At 35.6% G+C, this 20,075-nt stretch overlaps 1 protein-coding gene across 1 annotated transcript in view; it reads left to right on the top strand.

Annotated features, from left to right (window-relative positions):
• LOC145014909 (cytochrome P450 CYP72A219-like) overlaps positions 1-19,851 on the top strand; it is a 34,752-nt gene extending 14,901 nt beyond the window's left edge. Inside the window, exon 4 of the mRNA XM_078973346.1 lies at positions 18,741-19,851. Within this exon, the coding sequence (XP_078829472.1) occupies positions 18,741-19,221 (481 nt within the window). The 3' untranslated portion in view covers positions 19,222-19,851. The remainder of the gene's footprint in view (positions 1-18,740) is intronic.
• Positions 19,852-20,075: the final 224 nt, after the last annotated feature.

Here is a 20,075-nt window from a genome sequence, read left to right as displayed (position 1 = left end):
GCACTTATATTATCAGTTTCATTTTGGTCACATATTCTATTTGTTTGATCATAATATATTGCAACATCTTCCTTTCCTGAATAACTTTTGATATTTCGTGTTTCTCCAAGAACACTTTCCTCATTATCTAGTGAATTTTCTACTCCTTTTCTTTTTCATTGGTTCTTATCCTTAGAACCAAATGGTCTTCCATGCTTCAGGCATGTTTTAGACTCTTAAGTGACATTATCATCAGAGTGTCCATATAAAATTTCAATTCGAGCGGAAACATTGATAATTGGTATATATGATTTAGTCACCCTTTTCATATCTGTAAATGCATCAAGTAACTGATTTTCCATTTCTTAGAAATGCATTATATTTTGAAATTACATTTCACATTTCTTTGTGTGAGGGTCAAGATATGAAAAAGAAGGCTCATGCCATGAAACATCCTTTTCTATAATCTTCTTTTCTCCCTTTAAAATTTTCCTCATCAAAGTGGCAATCAACTAGGCATACTGTAAAAACATCACCTGTTAAAGGTTCAAGATATCTTATAACAGAGACCGACTCATAACCAACATATATTCCTAACATTCTTTGAGGACCCATTTTTTCCCTTTGTGGTGATGCATCAAGGACATATACTACACACCCAAAAACTCTTAAATGGGATATATTTGACTCTTGACCAAAAGTTGTGGGGGAGAATATACATGATATGAACTTGGTCTCATGCATATCAATGATCCAACATGTAATATTGCATGGCACCAAACAAAAACAGGAAGTTTGGTTCTTATTATCAATCGTCTAGCTATTAGTTGGAGTCGTTTAATCAGTGATTTAGCTAAACCATTTTGTGTGTATACATAAGCAACTGGATGCTCAACAACAATTCCTACAGACATACAATATTCATTAAATGTTTATGAAGTAAATTCACTAGCATTATCAAGTCTGACTCTCTTGATATTATAATCAGGGAAATGTGCCCTTAATTTAATAATTTGAGCAAGAAATTTTGCAAATGCCACATTACGATTTGATAATAGGAAAACATGAGACTATTTTCGGATGCATTTATTAGGACCATAAAGTATCTAAATGTTCCAGATGGTGGTTGAATAGGTCCACATGTATCACATTGAATTCTTTCTAGAAATTTAAGTGATTCCTTTTCAACTTTCATTGGATAAAGTTTTATAATTAACTTTCCAAGGGAACAAGATGTACATGGTCTTACGCTACTGAATTGAGGGAACTTTTGGTCCTTCAATGGGTGCCCATTTGTATTCTCAATTATCCTTCGCATCATTCTTAATCTTATATGGCCCAACCTAACATGCAATAAACTGAATGTCCCAGCATCATAATGTTTTACTTTGACTACGATATTTGATTCAATCATATGTATATATGTATAATGCAAACCAAAACCAAGTGTTAGTAATTTTTCAAGCATATGGTTTTTGTCTATAATATACATATATTTCTTATTTTCAACGGTCATAGTTTTCGTGTTATATCTTTTGAAATATATGTCATTGAAACTTAGTAAGTTTCTATTAGACTTTGGAGAAAATAATGCATTTTCTATACAAAAGCTCTTACCATTTGGTAATATATATAGGGTGTTCCTAGTTTCCTCTATCAAGTCTGTAGGACCTAATATTATATGTATGACTGTTTTTGTTGGTACTAATTTTGAAAAATATTTCTTTGATTTCAAAATAGTATGCGTACTACCGCTATCTGGTATACAAAGATCTGCAACATTTTCTTGGTGTTGTGCTCAAGTTGGACTCATATTAAACTTCACATATGAAAGAAATAATAAGCTAATAAACATAATCACAATAATTATTATAAACAAAGTTCATTTATTGTAGGAAAGACATTACATGAAAAACAAAGGAAGGAAAAACAGGTTTACAAGAACAATAAAAAAAATTAGTTTATGTCTTCCATGAGATTGCAGAAAGCTGCAACAATTAGCGGAGTGCACTGAACATTATCAATGAGGTTTGTTGTTTTTCCTTTTTCTTTAATGGACTCTTGATAAAGTTGACAAAGATATGTAGGTGTGAGATAGGTCCTTGACCAATGGCCTGTGCTACCACACCTATAACACGAACCATCAAATTTTTGTTATGTCCCAACATCATGCCTTTCCACTTTGGCATTTTCTTGTGTATGGATATTGTTTCTTTTTAAAGATTGTTAGTTATTCCTTTTCTGGCCACGACCATGATAATTACCTTCTTTAGAACTAAAATTATGGTTCTGATTACTGCTTTGGTTTTGATTAAAATATTCACGACCTCATCCTCAACCATAGCCACGACCTCGACCACATGTATTATTTCCATAACCACCAATGTTTGTACCATTTGCTTCAGGAAGTGCTACTGATCCCATTAGACGGGATTCGTAGTTTTTCATCAAGAGCTCATTGTTTTGCTCTACAACAAGTAGGCATGCATTCAGTTTAGATTATTTTGTGAATTTTTGCAAGCTATATTGTTGCATTAAAGTAATGTTTGTTGCATGAAATGTGGTGTAAGTTTTCTCCAACATATCTTCATCAATAACTTCTTGTCCACAATACTTGAGTTGTGAACATATTCTGAACAAAGTTGAGTTGTATTCATTTAATTTATTGAAGTCTTGAAACCTCAGTGTTTTCCATTCATCTCTAGCATTTGGAAGTATAACTTCCTTTTGATGATCAAATCATTCTTTCAAGTGATTCCAGAGAATACCTGGATCAGTAATATAAAGATATTCAAATCTTAACATTTCATCAATATGCTTACAAAGGAAAACTTGTGCTTTCGCCTTGCCTTGTGCCAAACAATTATTAAATTCATATATAGAATTTTAGCTTCCCATGGACTCAAGATGCATTTTTACATCTATCATTCATGACACATAGTTTTTCCCACTAACTTCAAGTATTAAGTGGATTTTAATTTTCATTATTTTGTTTAAAATTATAGTTACAATATGTCCAACATTGCAAAGTTTGAGTTTGTAGCACTTGAAGTTAGTAGGAAAACTATGTTCTATGGATAATAGATGTAAAAATGCATATTGAGTCCATGGGAATCTCAAATGCAATATATGGATTTAATAATTTTTTGGCACAAGACAAGGCGAAAGCACATGTTTTCCTTCATAAGCATATTGATTAAATGTTGAGATTTGAATATCTTAATATCACTGATCCAAGTATTCTCTGGAATCTCTTGAAAGAAAGATTTGATTATCAAAAGGAAGTTATACATCCAAATGCTAGAGATGAATGGAGAACACTGAAGTTTGAAGACTTCCAGAAAGTAAATGAATACAACTCTTCTATGTTTAGAATATGTTCACAACTTAAGTATTGTTGACAAGATGTTACTGATGAAGATATATCGGAGAGAACTAGCTCCACATTTCATGCAACAAACATTACCTTGATACAACAATACCAGTTGTAAAAGTTCACAAAATATTCTAAACTAAATGTATGAATGCTTGTTGCAGAGCAAAACAATGAGCTCTTGATGAAAAACTATGAATCTTGTCCAACGAGATTAGTAGCATTTCCTGAAGCAAATGCTACAAATATTGGTGGTTATTGAAACAATACATGTGGACGAAGGCATGGCCATGGTCGTGGACAAGGTCATAACTATTTTAATCGAAACCAAAGGCATAATCAGAGCCATAATTTTTGTCGTGGATAAGGTAATAATCGTGGTGGTGGCCAAAAAAGGAATAATTGCTAATCTTTACGAAGAAACAATATCCATACAAAAGAAAATGCCAAAGTGGTAAGGTATGATGTTGGGACATCACAAAAATTTGATGGTTCATGTTATAGGTGTGGTAGCACAGGCCATTGGTCAAGGACCTATCTCACACCTACACATCTTTATCAACTTTATCAAGAGTCCATTAAAGAAAAAGGAAAAGCAGCAAACCTCATTGATAATGTTCAGTGCACTCCGCTAATTGTTGCTGCTTTCTGCAATCTCATGGAAGACATAAACTAATTTTTTTATTGTTCTTGTAAACCTGTTTTTCCTTCCTTTGTTTTTCATGTAATGTCTTTCCTACAATAAATGAACTTTGTTTATAATAATTATTGTGATTGTGTTTATTAGCTTATTATTTCTTTCATATGTGAAGTTTAATATGAGTCCAACTTGAGCACAACACCAAGAAAATGTTGCAGATCTTTGTATACCAGATAGCTGTAGTACGCATACTATTTTGAAATCAAAGAAATATTTTTCAAAATTAGTACCAACAAAAACAGTCATACATATAGTATTAGGTCCTACAGACTTGATAGAGGAAACTAGGAACACCCTATTTATATTACCAAATGGTAAGAGGTTTTGTATAGAAAATGCATTATTTTCTCCAAAGTCTAATAGAAACTTACTAAGTTTCAATAACATATATTTCAAAAGATATGACACAAAAACTGTGACCGTTGAAAATAAGAAATATATGTATATTATAGACAAAAACCATATGCGTGAAAAACTACAAACACTTTGTTTTGGTTTGCATTATACATATATACATATGATTGAATCAAATATCGTAGTCAAAGTAAAACAGTATGATGTTGGGACATTCAGTTTATTGCATGTTAGGTTGGGCCACCCAAAATTAACAATGACGCGAAGGATAAGTGAGAATACAAATTGGCACCCATTAAAGGACCAGAAGTTTCCTCAATATAGTAGCATAATACCATGTACATCTTGTTCCCTTGGAAAGTTAATTATAAAATATTATCCAATGAAAGATGAAAAGGAATCACCTAGATTTCTATAGGTGCATCCAGCAAATGGTCTCATGTTTGCCTATTATCAACTTGTAATGTGTCATTTGCAAAGTTTCTTGCTCAAATTATTAAATTAAGGGCACATTTCCGTGATTATAGTATCAAGAGAATGAGACTTGATAGTGCTGCTGAATTTACTTCACAAGCGTTTAATGACTATTATATGTCTATAGGAATTGTTTTTAAGCATCTAGTTGCTCATGTACACATACAAAATGGTTTAGCTGAATCACTGATTAAACGTCTCCAACTAATAGCTAGACCATTGATAATTAGAACCAAACTTACTGTTTATGTTTGGGGCCATGCAATATTACATGTTGCATCACTGGTACACATGAGACCAAATTCGTATCTTGTATATTCTCCCTACAACTTGCTTTTGGTCAAGAGCCAAATATATCCCATTTGAGAATTTTTAGGTATGCAGTATATGTCCCTAATGCATCACCACAAAGAAAAAAAATAGGTACTCAAAGAAGGTTGGGAATATATGTTGGTTATTAGTCAGTCTCTATTATAAGATATCTTGAACCTTTAACATGTGATGCTTTTACAACACGCCTAGCTAATTGCCAGTTTGATAAGGCAAATTTCCCATCATTAGTGGATAAAACAAGAATATAGAAAAGGATGTTTCATGACATGAGCCTTCTTTATCATATCTTGACCTTCGCACAAAGTAATGTGAAATAGAATTTCAAAATATAATGCATTTCCAAGAAATGAAAAATCAATTACCCGATGCATTTACTAACATGAAAAGAGTGACTAAATCATATATACTAGTTGTCAATGTTCCAACTTGAATTGAAATTCCATACGGACAATCTGTTGATAAAGAGTCTAAAACACGCCTGAAGCATGAAAGACCATTTGGTTCTAAGGATTAAAAGTCATGAAAAAGAAGCGGAGTTGAAAATGCACTAGATCATGAGGAAAGTGTTCCTGAAGAAACACAAAATATCAAATTTCCCCTCAGGAAAGGAAGATGTTGCACTAAATTATGGTGAAACAAATAGAATATATTGCCAAAATGAAACTAATAATATAAGTGTAACATTTTCTTATTCAGTTGCATCTAATATTATGAGTTATGATCCCGAACCACAATCTGTCATTGAATGTCAAAGAAGAAATGATTGGGCTAAATGGAATGAGGCTATGCGAGTTGAATTAAACTCTCTTAACAAGAGATGTTTTTGGGGCTATTATGCTCACACCTGGAGTTGTGAAACCATTAGGCTATAGATGGATCTTCGTACGATAAAGAAATAAGAAAGACGAAATTTTAAGATACAAGGCTAGGCTTGTGGGTCAAGGTTTCTCTCAAAGACCTGGAATTGATTATGAGGAAAATTATTCACTGGTAATTGATGCAAGCACTTTTAGGTATTTAATCAGCTTGGCAGTCTCTGAAAATTTAAAGATGTGCCTTATGGATGTTGTTACAGCTTACTTTTATGGATCACTTGATAGTGATATCTATATGAAAATCCTTGAAGGATTTAAAATACCTGAAGCATTACGTACAAAACCCAAAGAAATGTATTCTATAAAATTGCAATGATCTTTGTATGGGTTAAAGCAATCTGGACGCATGCGATACAATCGTTTAATCGATTATTTGACAAGTAAAAGTTATAAAAATAACACTATTTGTACATGTGTATTTATTAAGAAAACAACATCTGGGTATGTGATTATAGCGGTCTACGTTGATGATCTAAACATCATTAGAACAACTAATGAAATACTAGAAGTAATAGAACTTTTTAAGATGGAATTTGAAATGAAAGATCTTGGTAAACCAAATATTGTGTTGGTTTGCAGATTGAGTACATGCCTGACGGAATACTTGTAAATCAGTCAAATTATATAGAAAGAGTACTGAGACGTTTGAATATGGCCAATGTTAATCCTTTAAGCACCCCAATGGTTGTTAGATCATTAAATATTGACAAAGATCCATTTCATCATCGGGAAGAAAATGAAGAAGTTATTTGTCTAGAAATACGATATCTAAATGCAGTTGGGGCTCTTATGTATCTTAACAATTGTACTAGGCCTGACATTTCTTTCGCTATAAACTTGCTAGCAAGGTTTAGTTCAACATTGTACTTGGATTAATCATATTTTGTGATATCTTCTAGGAACTAATATCCTAATGATTCAAAACAAGGTTTTATTGGTTATGCGGATGCAGGCTATTTATCTAATCCCCGTAAAGCTAGATCTCAAATTAGATAAGTATTCATGAACAAAGGCACCTCAATTTCCTGGCGCTCTCAAAAGCAAACACTTGTCGCCATGCCCTCAAATCATGCTGAAGTAATTACACTAAATGAAGCTAGTATAGAATGCACATGGTTAAGATCGACGAGACAACTCATTTTGTCTTCATGTGTTCTAGATAAAGATAAAGGTTCAACTTTTGTTTATCAAGATAACTTAGCATGTGTAACTCAAATGAAAGAAGGATATATCAAGAGCGACAAAATAAAACACAAACCTCCAAATTTTTTTGAATACATAGTACAAGAGCTTATAAAAAGATCAAAAGGTTGAGGTAGAATACGGTCAATCTAGAAATAATGGACCAGACCTCTTCACGAAAGCACCTCTTACTGCAATCTTTAGAAAACATGTACAATGCATCGGAATATGACATTTGCATAACTCTTTTTCTCTTCAACTATATACTGCACTCTTTTTCCCTTAGTTTTAATTTTAATTACATCATATATATATATATATATATATATATATATATATATATATATATATATATATATATATATATATATATATCATGATATTTAAAAACCGCTATCTCAGCACAAGAACCGCTATTTTAAATCACAGCAAGTGATCGTGATTAGATTTTGGATGGCGATAACTGCATAGCATAGGATTTGTAACCACATATGCTAATCAAAAGAGCAATTCTTAGACCTATTAGAACACCAAAAGAAATTTTGGGAGTAAAAATTGTCAAACAAGGAATTCTTTTTAAGAAGCTCATCCCCAAACAAAAACGTATTTCTAAAGTTCCATAAATACCACCACATGACATAAAACACTCCTTCTAACACATTCCGTATACCTCTTTCTGAACAAACCATTTCTACTTTAATTATAGGCTTCATCGACAGTAAATTTTGAAATTTCTTTTGTAGAATGTTCTTTAAAAAACTAGATTTCGTCGCAAATTTGTCATTGACTAGATAATAGAGATGGTTTTAGTGACCCTCTTATATTGTTACAAAGGATCCTAATATTGTTCTACTCTGTAATAATTATTTCGCAAATCTGTCACCAGATTGTCTATATTAACAACAAATTTGGTGACATGTTATTTGTTAATTCTATAATCAAAATTCACAAATCAAAATCAAAATTTATATTACAAAGCTAAATAAGATATTCATATTCGATTTCAAAATGTTAAATTTGACTTCCAAAATGAACATTATTATTTGATTTCTAAACATAAAAATCGACTACCAAAATGAGCATTAATATTCGATTTCAAAACATAAAAATCCGCCTACCATACTGAATATCCATAAGCGATTTCAAAGTATCGAAACCAAGTCATAAAAGTGAAATGTATTAACATCTAATTAGGGTTATTTCCTTGGGTGAGATTTAGTATTTCGTTATACATCTTCGCAATTTCTTGTTTTTGTGCCTCAACTTCGACATGTTCGGGAAAAATTGCTTGTTCCATTTCTTCACCTTCCAACTTAAGTTCTGCTTTTATCTTGCATGGATTCGATCCATAATGACCTATAAAGTATAATAACAAATATAAACTTAAATGAAATATGTAATACCAATTGGTACAAAAAAGTAATAAAAGAAAAACTAAATACAAACAATGCCAACAAGAACTAACAACACTTTCAAGACGAATCAACCAACAATTGCATTGTACTTTCAAGGAGGAAAACATGAAAACATATTAACATTGTATTTTCAAGATGAACTAAGCATGAATAACATTGTACTTTCAAGGAGGAAAAAAGGAAAATAGGTTAGTATTGTACTTTCAAGATGAACCTACCAAGAATAATATCATACTTTCAAGGATGAAAACAGGAAAACATTATACTTTCAAGATAAACCAACCAAGAATAACATTGTCCGTTCAAGGAGGAAAACAGGAAAACAAGACAACAATGGGTCATGAGTAAAACCGGAAAACAAAGCAGCAAAAGAGAATAAAGAAACCTCTAAGTTGTCTGAAGATCTACTTGGGGGCTACTAAAGAAAGCACCAAAAACCCTTCTGGATTAGACATAGAACCAAATCCAAGCACTCTTAATTTCTTGATCCCTACACTAGCTTTAAGTTATAGTTCATGATCATAAAGGGGGATGGCTATTAGTATCATCACCATATCTCACCACTATAACGTCCTTATATGCATTCTATATTATCATAAACTAATTAGTATATATTAAATTATATATATATATATATATATATATATATATATATATATATATATATCATCAAAGTATAAGTTATTAAATTATTAAGGATTCAATAAATATCACAACTATTCCAAATTTAGGCGTAATGTACTCGATGTTTGAAGTTCCTTCTTTTGTTTTTTAGTTTGGTGTGTTTTTTCAAAAAGCTCAAGTCAAGTAGGTGGGCGTTTAAGCTTTGATTCCTACAAAATTTTCAAGATAAGAGACACATAACAGCACAAAAGCTAACACATTTTACAAAATCTTGAGGGCTCTTGTGATCCGTGTAAATTGTATAACGAACCCCATAGAGGTAATGCTGCCAAATCTTGAGGGAAAAAAGCACGGCCCCCAACTCCAAATCATGCATAGGATAGTGCCCTTCATGAGGCATCAGCTGCATCGATGCGTAAGTAATCACGTAACCCCGATGCATCAACAGTGCCCCCAAACTTGTGATCGAAGCATCATAATAAACCATAAAATCATCAGCACCCTGAGGCAGGGTCAGAATCGGAGCCTCACACAATCGCTGCCAAAAAGTCTCAAACGTTGCTTATTGCTCAAGCCCATAACGAAAAGTCACTGACATCTTGGTCAGTCGCGTCAAGGGAACATCGATCTTGGAGAAATCCTGGATAATTTCCGATAATAACCAGCCAGACCAAGAAAACTCCAAATCTCAGATGGAGACCTCGGAATCTCCCACTGCATCAGAACCTCGACCTTGGCCGGATCAACCAGAATACCCTTCTGGTTGACAAGGTGCGCCAGAAACTGCACCTCGCACAACCAGAACTCACACTTGGAGAACTTTGCAAAAAGTCTCTACCAAATCAATGTCTCCAGCACTTCCCTGAAGTTCTCCTCATGCTGCTCCTGAGTCTTGGAATACACTAAGATATCATAAATAGATACTATCACAGACTGATCCAACATCGGTCTGCACATGCAGTTTATGAGGTCAATAAACGCTGCTGGAGCATTGGTCAGCCCAAAAGGCATCACCACAAACTCGTAATAACCATATCGAGTCCGAAAAGCTGTCTTTCGCACATCCTCATCTCTGACCCGCATGTGATGCTAACCTGATCACAAATCAATCTTGGAGAACCAAGATGCAATCTGAAGCTGATCGAAAAGATCATCAATCCTCGGGAGGGGATAATGGTTCTTCAATGTTACCTTATTCAACTCCCGGTAGTCAATACACATATGATGAGACCCGTCCTTCTTCTTCAGAAACAGAATTGGTGATCCCTAAGGAAAACTGCTCGGTCTGATAAACCCCTTGTCTAACTGTTCATGTAGTTATGTAGACAATTCTTGCATCTCGAGAGGAGCCAACTGATAAGGTGCTTTGGCTATCGGAGTCATACCTAAAACCAGATCACTCTTAAACTCCACTTGCCTCTCCGAAGGTACCCTAGGAAAATCCTCCCGGGAACACATCCAGATAATTCTGCACGACCAGAACATCATCTACAATCCATTTACCATTATCCCGAGTATCCACGACATAGGCGACAAAACCCGAACTAAATTGATGAAGATAGCATCTGACCCTCGTTGCAGAACACATAATTAGCCCACACTGTGGTCTCTCACCCAGAATCGCCAACTCTCCCCTACTTAGGGTCCGAATCCGAACTACCTGCTACTTATGGTCGATCATTACCCTATTAGGGCTCATCAAAGCCATGTCCACAACGACCTTGTTCCCGCGTAGAGAAATAGGAACCAAATCAATCGGATACTACTCAATAAATAACTGGATAGTACAACCTCGATGGACCCTCGCAACCCGGACTGTACTATCATCAACAATCTCATCATCAAGAGGACAAACCAGCTCCCTTGGAGCTCCAGCAAATTTATTGCTAAGCGCAAGCGATACAAAGGATCGGGTAGCCCCTAAATCAAATAATACCAAAGCAGAGATAACGTTCACAAGGAGAAACCCTAAAATGAAGCACATATACATAAGGAAACGATTCAATATAAATAAAGAGATAAGTAAAATACATGTACTCGTCACAACATCGGGAGCTCCACGCGCCTCCTCTGCCGTCAGCTGGAAAGCCCTTCTCTTCGCTGCAGGCGCATCTGGCAGGCCCTTGAGACCATTAGTAATCGGGAGAGTCTGTCACACCCCGAAAACCGAAGGCGGAAACATTTCCGGGGCGGACTCCACGTTGTGTATCAAATCCAATGTACATAGTAACACAATAAATACAAAACATTACATTACATAAAATTGTTTACATCAGTTTGAAAGAAAGGTTATACAAGTATTATATACATATATCATATGAACAAAAACAAAGACGAGTCTTCTAACGCTCTGTCTTCTCTAAAAGGTGGCGGTGTACCTGTCTAATGTTGACCTGAGAATACAAGCAGTTTGAAAATCAACATAAAGCTGGTGAGTTCATAAGCGGTTTTGTTTTGAAAAGAATGAGATCCCTTTTTGTTTTCTGAAAATGTTATGACCGAAGAAAATCCCATATTTTCTTATGTAGAAACAGTTTAGTTATCATTTCGTTACTTAATTCGTTTACGAGTTGTTGCGTTATTCCAGGAAAATCCTATATTTTCCTAAGTGTTTAACTATCCTTTTGATACTTAATTAGTATTTTAGATTTCGATGTACTAGTAACTACCTTACTTATAGTATTAATTAAGCATTTTGTTATCTTAGTTATACTATATTCGATTGTTGATTATTTTCTATACTTAGAGGTATTTTCGAATATTTGGATTCACTCAGAAGCGTACATTAATAGTATTTTCGAAGTTCTGGTGATTTCCAAAAGGGTACCTTCGACGTAAATTCGAAGCTCTGTCGACAGTCGATGTCCAGAGGCGTACTGTCAAATTAATTTCGAAGCTCTGGTGACACTCAAGGGGTACACAAGTGGTATATTCGAAGTCATGGTGTCATCCAAAGGCGTTACTTCGTATTTGTATTCGTATTCCTAATCCTATTCGTATTCGTATTCGTATTCGCATTCATATTCGTATTCGTATTCGTATTCGTTCTATCCTATTAGTTATATTCATATTCGTATTCATATTCGTATTCGTATTTGTATTCGTATTCGTATTCATATTCGTATATCTATTCTATTCCTATTCGTATTCGTATTCATATTCGTATATCTATTATATTCGTATTCGTATTCGTATTCGTATTCGTATACCTATTCCTATTCTTATTCCTATTCGTATTCGTATTCGTATTTGTATTCGTATTAATATTCGTATTAATCTTATTTTATGATTAGTATGATTCCTTATTCAAAACATAATATGAAACTTAGATTATGACATCTATTAAGGGAATCTACATTTAGTTTGACAATTCACTCTGCAATTCGAAATAATGGTTAGTACAATTTTTGGTATTAAAAGTATACATAACATGAAACATTTGAATGGAAAATAATAAGTTTAAGTAAAAGATTTCCATGTACTTTTGCTTGTATTCCCCCCTTAAAACATTTGAAAAACATTTGAAAAACGGTAGGGGTATGAACTCACCGATCGAGAAGCGTGTCGGATTGGATGCTAAGTATCGGTTCGGGGCTTGATAACGCGTAAGGTTCCTACGTAATATGAAATGATATGCAAATGTGTCTAATTAGACTTTAAAACACTAATTGGATATGATTATACACTCCAAGACATGAAAACACTTAAATTCAAGTGTTAGGAGTGATCCGGGTAGCATCTAAGGGTGTGTAAGGCCTAAATATGGAGTTTACTCTTCAAGAGTAAACTCCTTAAGGAGTTTACGGCCCATTGACCATATCCCCATGATTTTATGGCCGTAAAATCATGGGTGGTGGGTTCTTGGATGCCAAATGGTCATACAATGCACACGGGAAGGTTCTAGGGTCGATTTCATGGCTTAGGAAGTGATCGGGACTTGAAATGGTCTTGGAAATGAGTTTAAGGTCTAAGGAGATGTTCTTGGGGAGTTTAATACCTTAAACTCATGAGTTTACAACCGTAAACTCATGTTTGTCCATGAATTAAGGGCTTTGATGGTTGTAATTCAATCACATGTGATTCTAGATCCAAAACCAAGCTTTTCAAGGGATTAAAGGCACCTTAACTCCCTTTGTTGGGTGTTTACGGTCTAAGGAGGTGGTTTTATGCTCCGAGAATGTTCTTGGGTTGTAAACTCAAGTTTGATGCATTTGAGGATGTCTTGGTGCATCACATGAAGGTTTATGAGGTTCTACACTCCCATGGAAGCATTTTGAAGGTTTTTAAGGGCATTTTGACTCATTAACATGAGTTTATGGTCCAGAATGAGGGTTTACGGTCCAAGAACATGCTTGGGCCATAAACTCATGTCCATACATCATATGTCATTATTTTGGGGTCCTTAGTCCATGCATGCAAGTTTCTAAGTCGAATCTAAGCCCTATAAGTGTTTTGGAGGGGTTTTGAGGCTTCAAAACCCTCATATGAGGTGTTCACGGCATAAGGAGGTTCCTAGACCATAAACACTTGTTTATGGTCTCCTTCCTCATAAAAATTCCGAATTTGAAGGCCAAAGATGTTAAACTAGAAGCTAGGATAATTACCTTGATGTGTTGAAGCTTGATTTGGGTGTTTTTGGCTCAAAATCGGATTTTAGAGAGAGACTAGAGAGAGAGTGGAAAAAGCTTCAAATGAGGCTCTCTCAACTTTATATATGCTGAAAGTTGGGGACACGGTGGAATTCTAGCCGATACTGCCGTTAGACGGTGCTTTTGGTCCCACCCGATAAAGTTGCCGTAATTACGACTTAAATAAAACTAAATATTTTCTAAATGAAATAGAAAATATTTTAATGTCTTTAAAATGTATTCTAACATTAATAAAACATTAATAAAAGTCGCAATAATTTAATTAAAACAAAGTTAACGGCAAATTTTGGAACTTAACGACTTTGTTAACGAAAACGGGTTACAAAGAATGAAACGAACTTCGGGTTGTCACAGAGTCCTAGGAGTGGGTGCTGACACCGGTCCTACGGCAGCTAAACTCAGACAATAGGCCTTCTTGTGTCCCCTCTAATTGCACTGAAAGAAAATTAGATCAAATACCAGGGTGGTGGTGGTAGTAGCAGTACAATCCCTGCTGATATGACTAGTCTGGACACACTTGAAGTAGCCAGAACCACCCACCCTACACGTCCCCTCGTGAAACATGTCACAGCAGCCTCAGCCCTGCTGGCCCTTCCTTCTAGAATCAACCGCTGTGGCCCTTTTGCCCGAACCCTCAACAGTAGACACAAAATCTAGCTTCCACTTCTTCTCCATCTCTAAATCAATCTCCTTCTCCCCAACCTTCGCTATCATGTCTTCCAGCGTCTTGCAGTTGGATCGGATAACAAATTGTCGAAAGTCACTCCTCCCCATCTCATGGTACTGCGCCCTCTTTATGTCCTCGTCTGCCACATACTGCAGAACCAGAAGTGCCTTTTCCCTGAACATAGCGGTGATCTCATCCATCGTCTCAGTAGTCTGGCGGAGATCCTGGAACTCTTGCACCAATTGCTGCACCTCAATCATCGGTGCAAACTAAGCTCAGAACCTGGTCGAGAAATCACCCCAGGTCATCAAATAAATGACATTATCACCCACCACACGCCCTAACTCCTCCTACGAATCACGTGCCCGATCGTTCAAGAGGCAGGAAGCTAGTCCGACATTGTCCCCCTCAGGACAACAGTTGGTACAGAAGGCGTTAACAATATCTTCTAACCACCTGCTGGTTGCAATGGGTTCCCTCGGCCCGTGATAATCTAGTGCTCCACATGCTAGAAATTCCTTGAAAGTTAGAGAACGTGTCCCAACCAATGCCACAATCTCAATGCGAAAGGTGCTCAACCGCTTATAAAGTATCTCCATAATACCCTCTTTAACCATGCCAAAGATCACATGAGTCTGCTCAAGGATACTGTGTGTAATCTTAGATGAGATCAACTCCCTCATCTGGTCGTCAAGTTACCTGGTTCCAGAACCTAAGCCCGAGCCCTCCCCAACACCGGAACTTCTAACTGGTCTGCCTCGCAATACCACCATACTGAAAATAGATAAATATAAACCATCATAATATGCATCGAAATATAAACATGAGGAATCACAACTCTAAAAGCTTCCTTGCTTCATCATAGCCCTCCTTAAGTTGAGTACGGATCCTATGCTTATAGTTGTACGGGCCCATGCTACCTTCAACATCTATAAGGACTTTCCTCCAGAAATGCCTTAACTCAACCAAGTTACTTTATATCCCAAACAATCTCCCCCACATATAAGGCTCCCAACACTAGATCTCATCCTAGGTTTTCCTAGGGAAAACTCCACACCACTCTCCGTCATTAGTTATAGAAGGAACTTACCGCTAACTTCCTCTAACTAGCCCACAAACACTATTACACATTACAAAAACTAGATAATTCTCCGAATGAGAGGTCTCACACTACAATGGTTTGACTCAAACAAGAGTTGCGCAATAGTGTTAAAACCTAACTCTCTAAAACTATTTTGTTCCCATAATATGTAACTTAGCATATTTGTTTCGTAGTTAGCTGAAGCTAGTTAGAACTCCTAAAAGCACAATGTTAGCAGCATTCGATTATCAAGTAACAGAACCAAGCATAATCTAATCAGACCATCCTATCACTAACGGATCAGTACTAGCATGCAAGTCTACAAGCTCATACATCAGGCATACAAATGCATCTCTCCTAGATCCTTAGCCCTAATCTAGCATGCGATTCACATACTCACAATTCGAAGCATATCATAAAACATATATGGTTATTTTAGGATAACTTACTTTAGCTCGGCGATTACATGCACCACACCTTTCCATATTTTAGAAGACTCTCTCTTAGAATTTATTTTTCTTTTTGAAAACTCTTACCAAATCCTCAGTTTGAGTTCAGACACACCTGAGAGTCTGTCTGAATCCCTCAAACCAAAGCTCTGATACCAACTTGAAACATCCTTAAAACATGACCCAAAAATTACAATTTTTATTTAAGTAAAAACAGCATTCCCAAAACATTGTTCATATAACCAATAATATAGTATGTCAAACATCATAAGAATTAGAGTATTCCCATAGACAGAATTCATATGGTGTGTGCGATGCAGTCAACCTGAGCTCTTCCCCTTGTTACCGGAAGTACCTGAAACATAAACTAAAAACCGTAAGCACAAAGCTTAGTGAGTTCCTCCAAGATACTGCATACCATACATATCATATAACGAGCCCCACCCAATGAGATACGAACCTTGTCCACACTCGCATAACGGGCCCCACCCAATGAGATACGAGCCCGACCCACACTCGTATAATGGGCCCCGCCAAAAATAACATACATATACAGTCACAACAAGTATCACAAAGATAACAAGTATACAAACATAACCAATCCAAGGTCAGCTTTGATGCCTTAGACCCGTTAAACTCAATGAGGATACTCACCTCGAATGTTGACTCTCACTGAAATAAATCCCTAACCACTGCCCAGACGACTCCTCGAGCTAACAAAACGAAATAACACCTAATTAACACTTGGGTTCCGTTCTATATTCACAAATCCATTCTCGGGGTAAAATCACCATTTTACCCTTGACCTAATATGATCCAAGACCAAGGCCCAAAACCACTTGTTCCTTCAAAGCCCATTTGTGGCCCAATTTTTCAAATTAGCCCAAACCCCCATCATGGGCCTTACCCCGAGGCTCAATAAATTTTCCTCAGTCCAAAGACTCGATTTTATATGGCCCATTAATGCGTAAAACAACAATGTCCAACGAAGTAGCCCATTTGTGGCCCAAAAGACGTAAAGCCCAATCACTAAGTATGTGGGGGCATACTTAACTGTACGCAAAGCATACACGATGTGTGGCTTGTACGCTGAGTGTAGGAGTTTGTACACCCAACGTACTCACCCATTCAACCATTTCTCCATTAAGCTCTTAATTACTCAAGTCCAAAGGTCCCAATCACAAATCTGAGTCATATGCAAAATTTTAAACCATAAAGTCATTAACTTGGTGGCTTTGCATGCCCCAAATGAACCCAAACTCGAAATATAACACTCAACTTCCATTAAATGAACTCAAACTCAAGCATGGATAGTTCTAAGCTTCAAAGATGGCAACTTTATGACTCTAGGACCAAAAGAACACCAAGACTAGCAACTCTAAGCTTCAGAAACGATACTAATCCACAAGATCTCATCTATGGGACCAAAAAGGGTCCAAAAGCTCGAATAAAGGAGATCTAAACTATAGCACAACAAGTTCAGAGCTTTATATCTCTACTGAGTGCCAAATGATGATGATAACATAGATCTTCAAGCTCAAGCTCCACAACACTTATTCACCAACTTCTTAGTCTTGTTCCTTTCAAGGCACCAAACTACCAAAAATACACTCCACAAGGTCAAGAAGACACCAAGAGGCTATAGGGTTCGTTATTAGGGTTTTTGAGCAATAGAGGCTAACACTTGGGACTTAATGACATTATGTAGGGCTTGAACCCTAGAAATAGGGTTTTGAATCTGATCATGTACGCTGAGCATACCACCTTGTACGCAGCGGGTACGTGCATGCCTTCGCGTCCCAAATGATCCATCTACGCCCCGTGTACACCAGCCTTAGACCATGTGTACGACCTCGACTAAGCCCACACATAAAAGGCCCAATTCACTAAGCCCAACACAAATTAACTGATTTTGGACAGTTGAATACATAAATAAATAAATAAATAAATGATTGCTATATATAAATTTAAATGATTTAAGAGGGCGTTTTTTATGAGTTAGAGTTAGATGCGAGCTTAAGAGCGAAGACACGCATTGGTAAAATCATTGGCAAATTTTTTAGAGCATTGTTAATACATCTTACTCCGTATTTGATAAAGTTAGTAGAAAAGTGATGTCGAAAAACAAAAACTAAAAAAAAAAAAAAATTATACGTGAAGTCGTTGATTGGATAGGCTAGTAGGTTAACTTTTATTTTTTTTCAAAACATTACATCCCTACTTTTATAATATCGAGTTTTTGGTCACGACTAAAGTGAAATGAAAAAATGATACTGAGTATAGATCAAAACTGCTACACTTAGATACACTACGTAACAAAAATTATACCATCCGCAACACTTATTATGAAATCTAGCATCCATCCGGTGAATAGTTAGTAAAACAGGAATGTGAAAGACTTTTCTCTAATTACTCTTTAACTTATTCTGTAAAAATGGGGTTGTAAAAAAATCTTCCGTAGCAGGCCAACTTGTGGGTGGCAATCATGTTTTTTTCTTCAAACACCATTTTTACAAATTGATTTAAAGTTGTCTTATTTATTATAAAAATATTTCTAAAAGGACTTACATTCCCAAAAAAAATAGATTTATACCTACAAAAGCAAACAAGAAGTTCAACGAAAATCGCAAGAAGCTTCAAGCTCTAGTGAGGGGTATAATACACAAGAGGAAGGAAACATTCGAGATGGGAGAAATTTGCTACGATGACTTACTTGGAATTTTGCTGGAATCGAATTCAAAAAAAATCAAAGAAGGGGAAGTTGGAATGAGTATGGATGAGGTGATCGAAGAATGCAAGCTATTTTACATCGCTGGATCCGAAACAACCTCAAATTTGATAGTCTGGACCATGGTTTGTTTAAGTTTGCATCAAGAATGGCAGATTAAAGCTCGACAAGAGATTTTACAAGTCTTTGGTACAGGAGAGCTGCATTTCGAAGGCCTAAAGCATCTCAAGATTATAACCATGATACTAAACGAGGTTCTTAGGCTATACCCACCTGCAGTCATGGTGATACGAGCTACTGTGAAGGAGACGAAGCTAGGAGACATGATGATACCTTAAGGTGTGCACATAACGATACCTATAATCCATGTTCATCATGATCGTGAAATATGGGGAGAAGATGCAACCGAGTTCAAACCCCAAAGGTTCTTAGATGGAGTATTGAATGCGACCAAAGGAAGAGGATCGGGTGCTTTTTTGCCATTTACTGGTGGACCTCGGATTTGCATAGGGCAAAACTTTGCCCTGATTGAAGCAAAAGTAGCCATAGCAAAACTTCTTCAAAGCTTTTCCTTCAAGCTTTCTTCATCTTATATACATTCTCCATTTTGTGTGTTCACTATTCCACCCCAGTTTGGAGCTCACTTAATTTTACAGAAAATATAAGTAGACTTTCTTTTAATCCGTTAGGTACAAATGCATCTATATATGTATGATTGTAAATGTAAATCAAAAATAAAAACTGATGTAATCTTCAGTGTATTCCAATGCTGGTAAGACAACCCATAATGTTTTGTAACCAACTTTCTTGGTTATCTTTGTATCTGGATCAGTTGTTAATTATGAAGAAATTTTACGGAGCATCCCAAAAAAAGTTGTTGTGCAGTGGCAAAAGCTTTGCAAGAGATAATACAAAATAAAATTCTCAACAAAAGATGCTAAGATAATTTTTTTAATAACGATTTCATTCAAAATAACAAGTTTCACCTCTTAAAAGATACTAAGATGAAAGATACTAAGATAATTTTTTTGATATTTTTAATTAGTTTTCATTTTTCATTAAATCTAGAAGTTGCATAATTTTTTTTAGTAGTGCACTTATATATATATATATATATATATATATATATATATATATATATATATATATATATATATATATATATATATATATATATATATATATATATATA

Source organism: Lactuca saligna, chromosome 9 (genome assembly GCF_052625555.1).
Source record: "Lactuca saligna cultivar CGN05327 chromosome 9, ASM5262555v1, whole genome shotgun sequence".
Lineage (NCBI taxonomy): Eukaryota > Viridiplantae > Streptophyta > Magnoliopsida > Asterales > Asteraceae > Lactuca > Lactuca saligna.
Note: the sequence above shows the minus strand (reverse complement) of the source record. Positions and strands in the feature narration are given on the sequence as shown.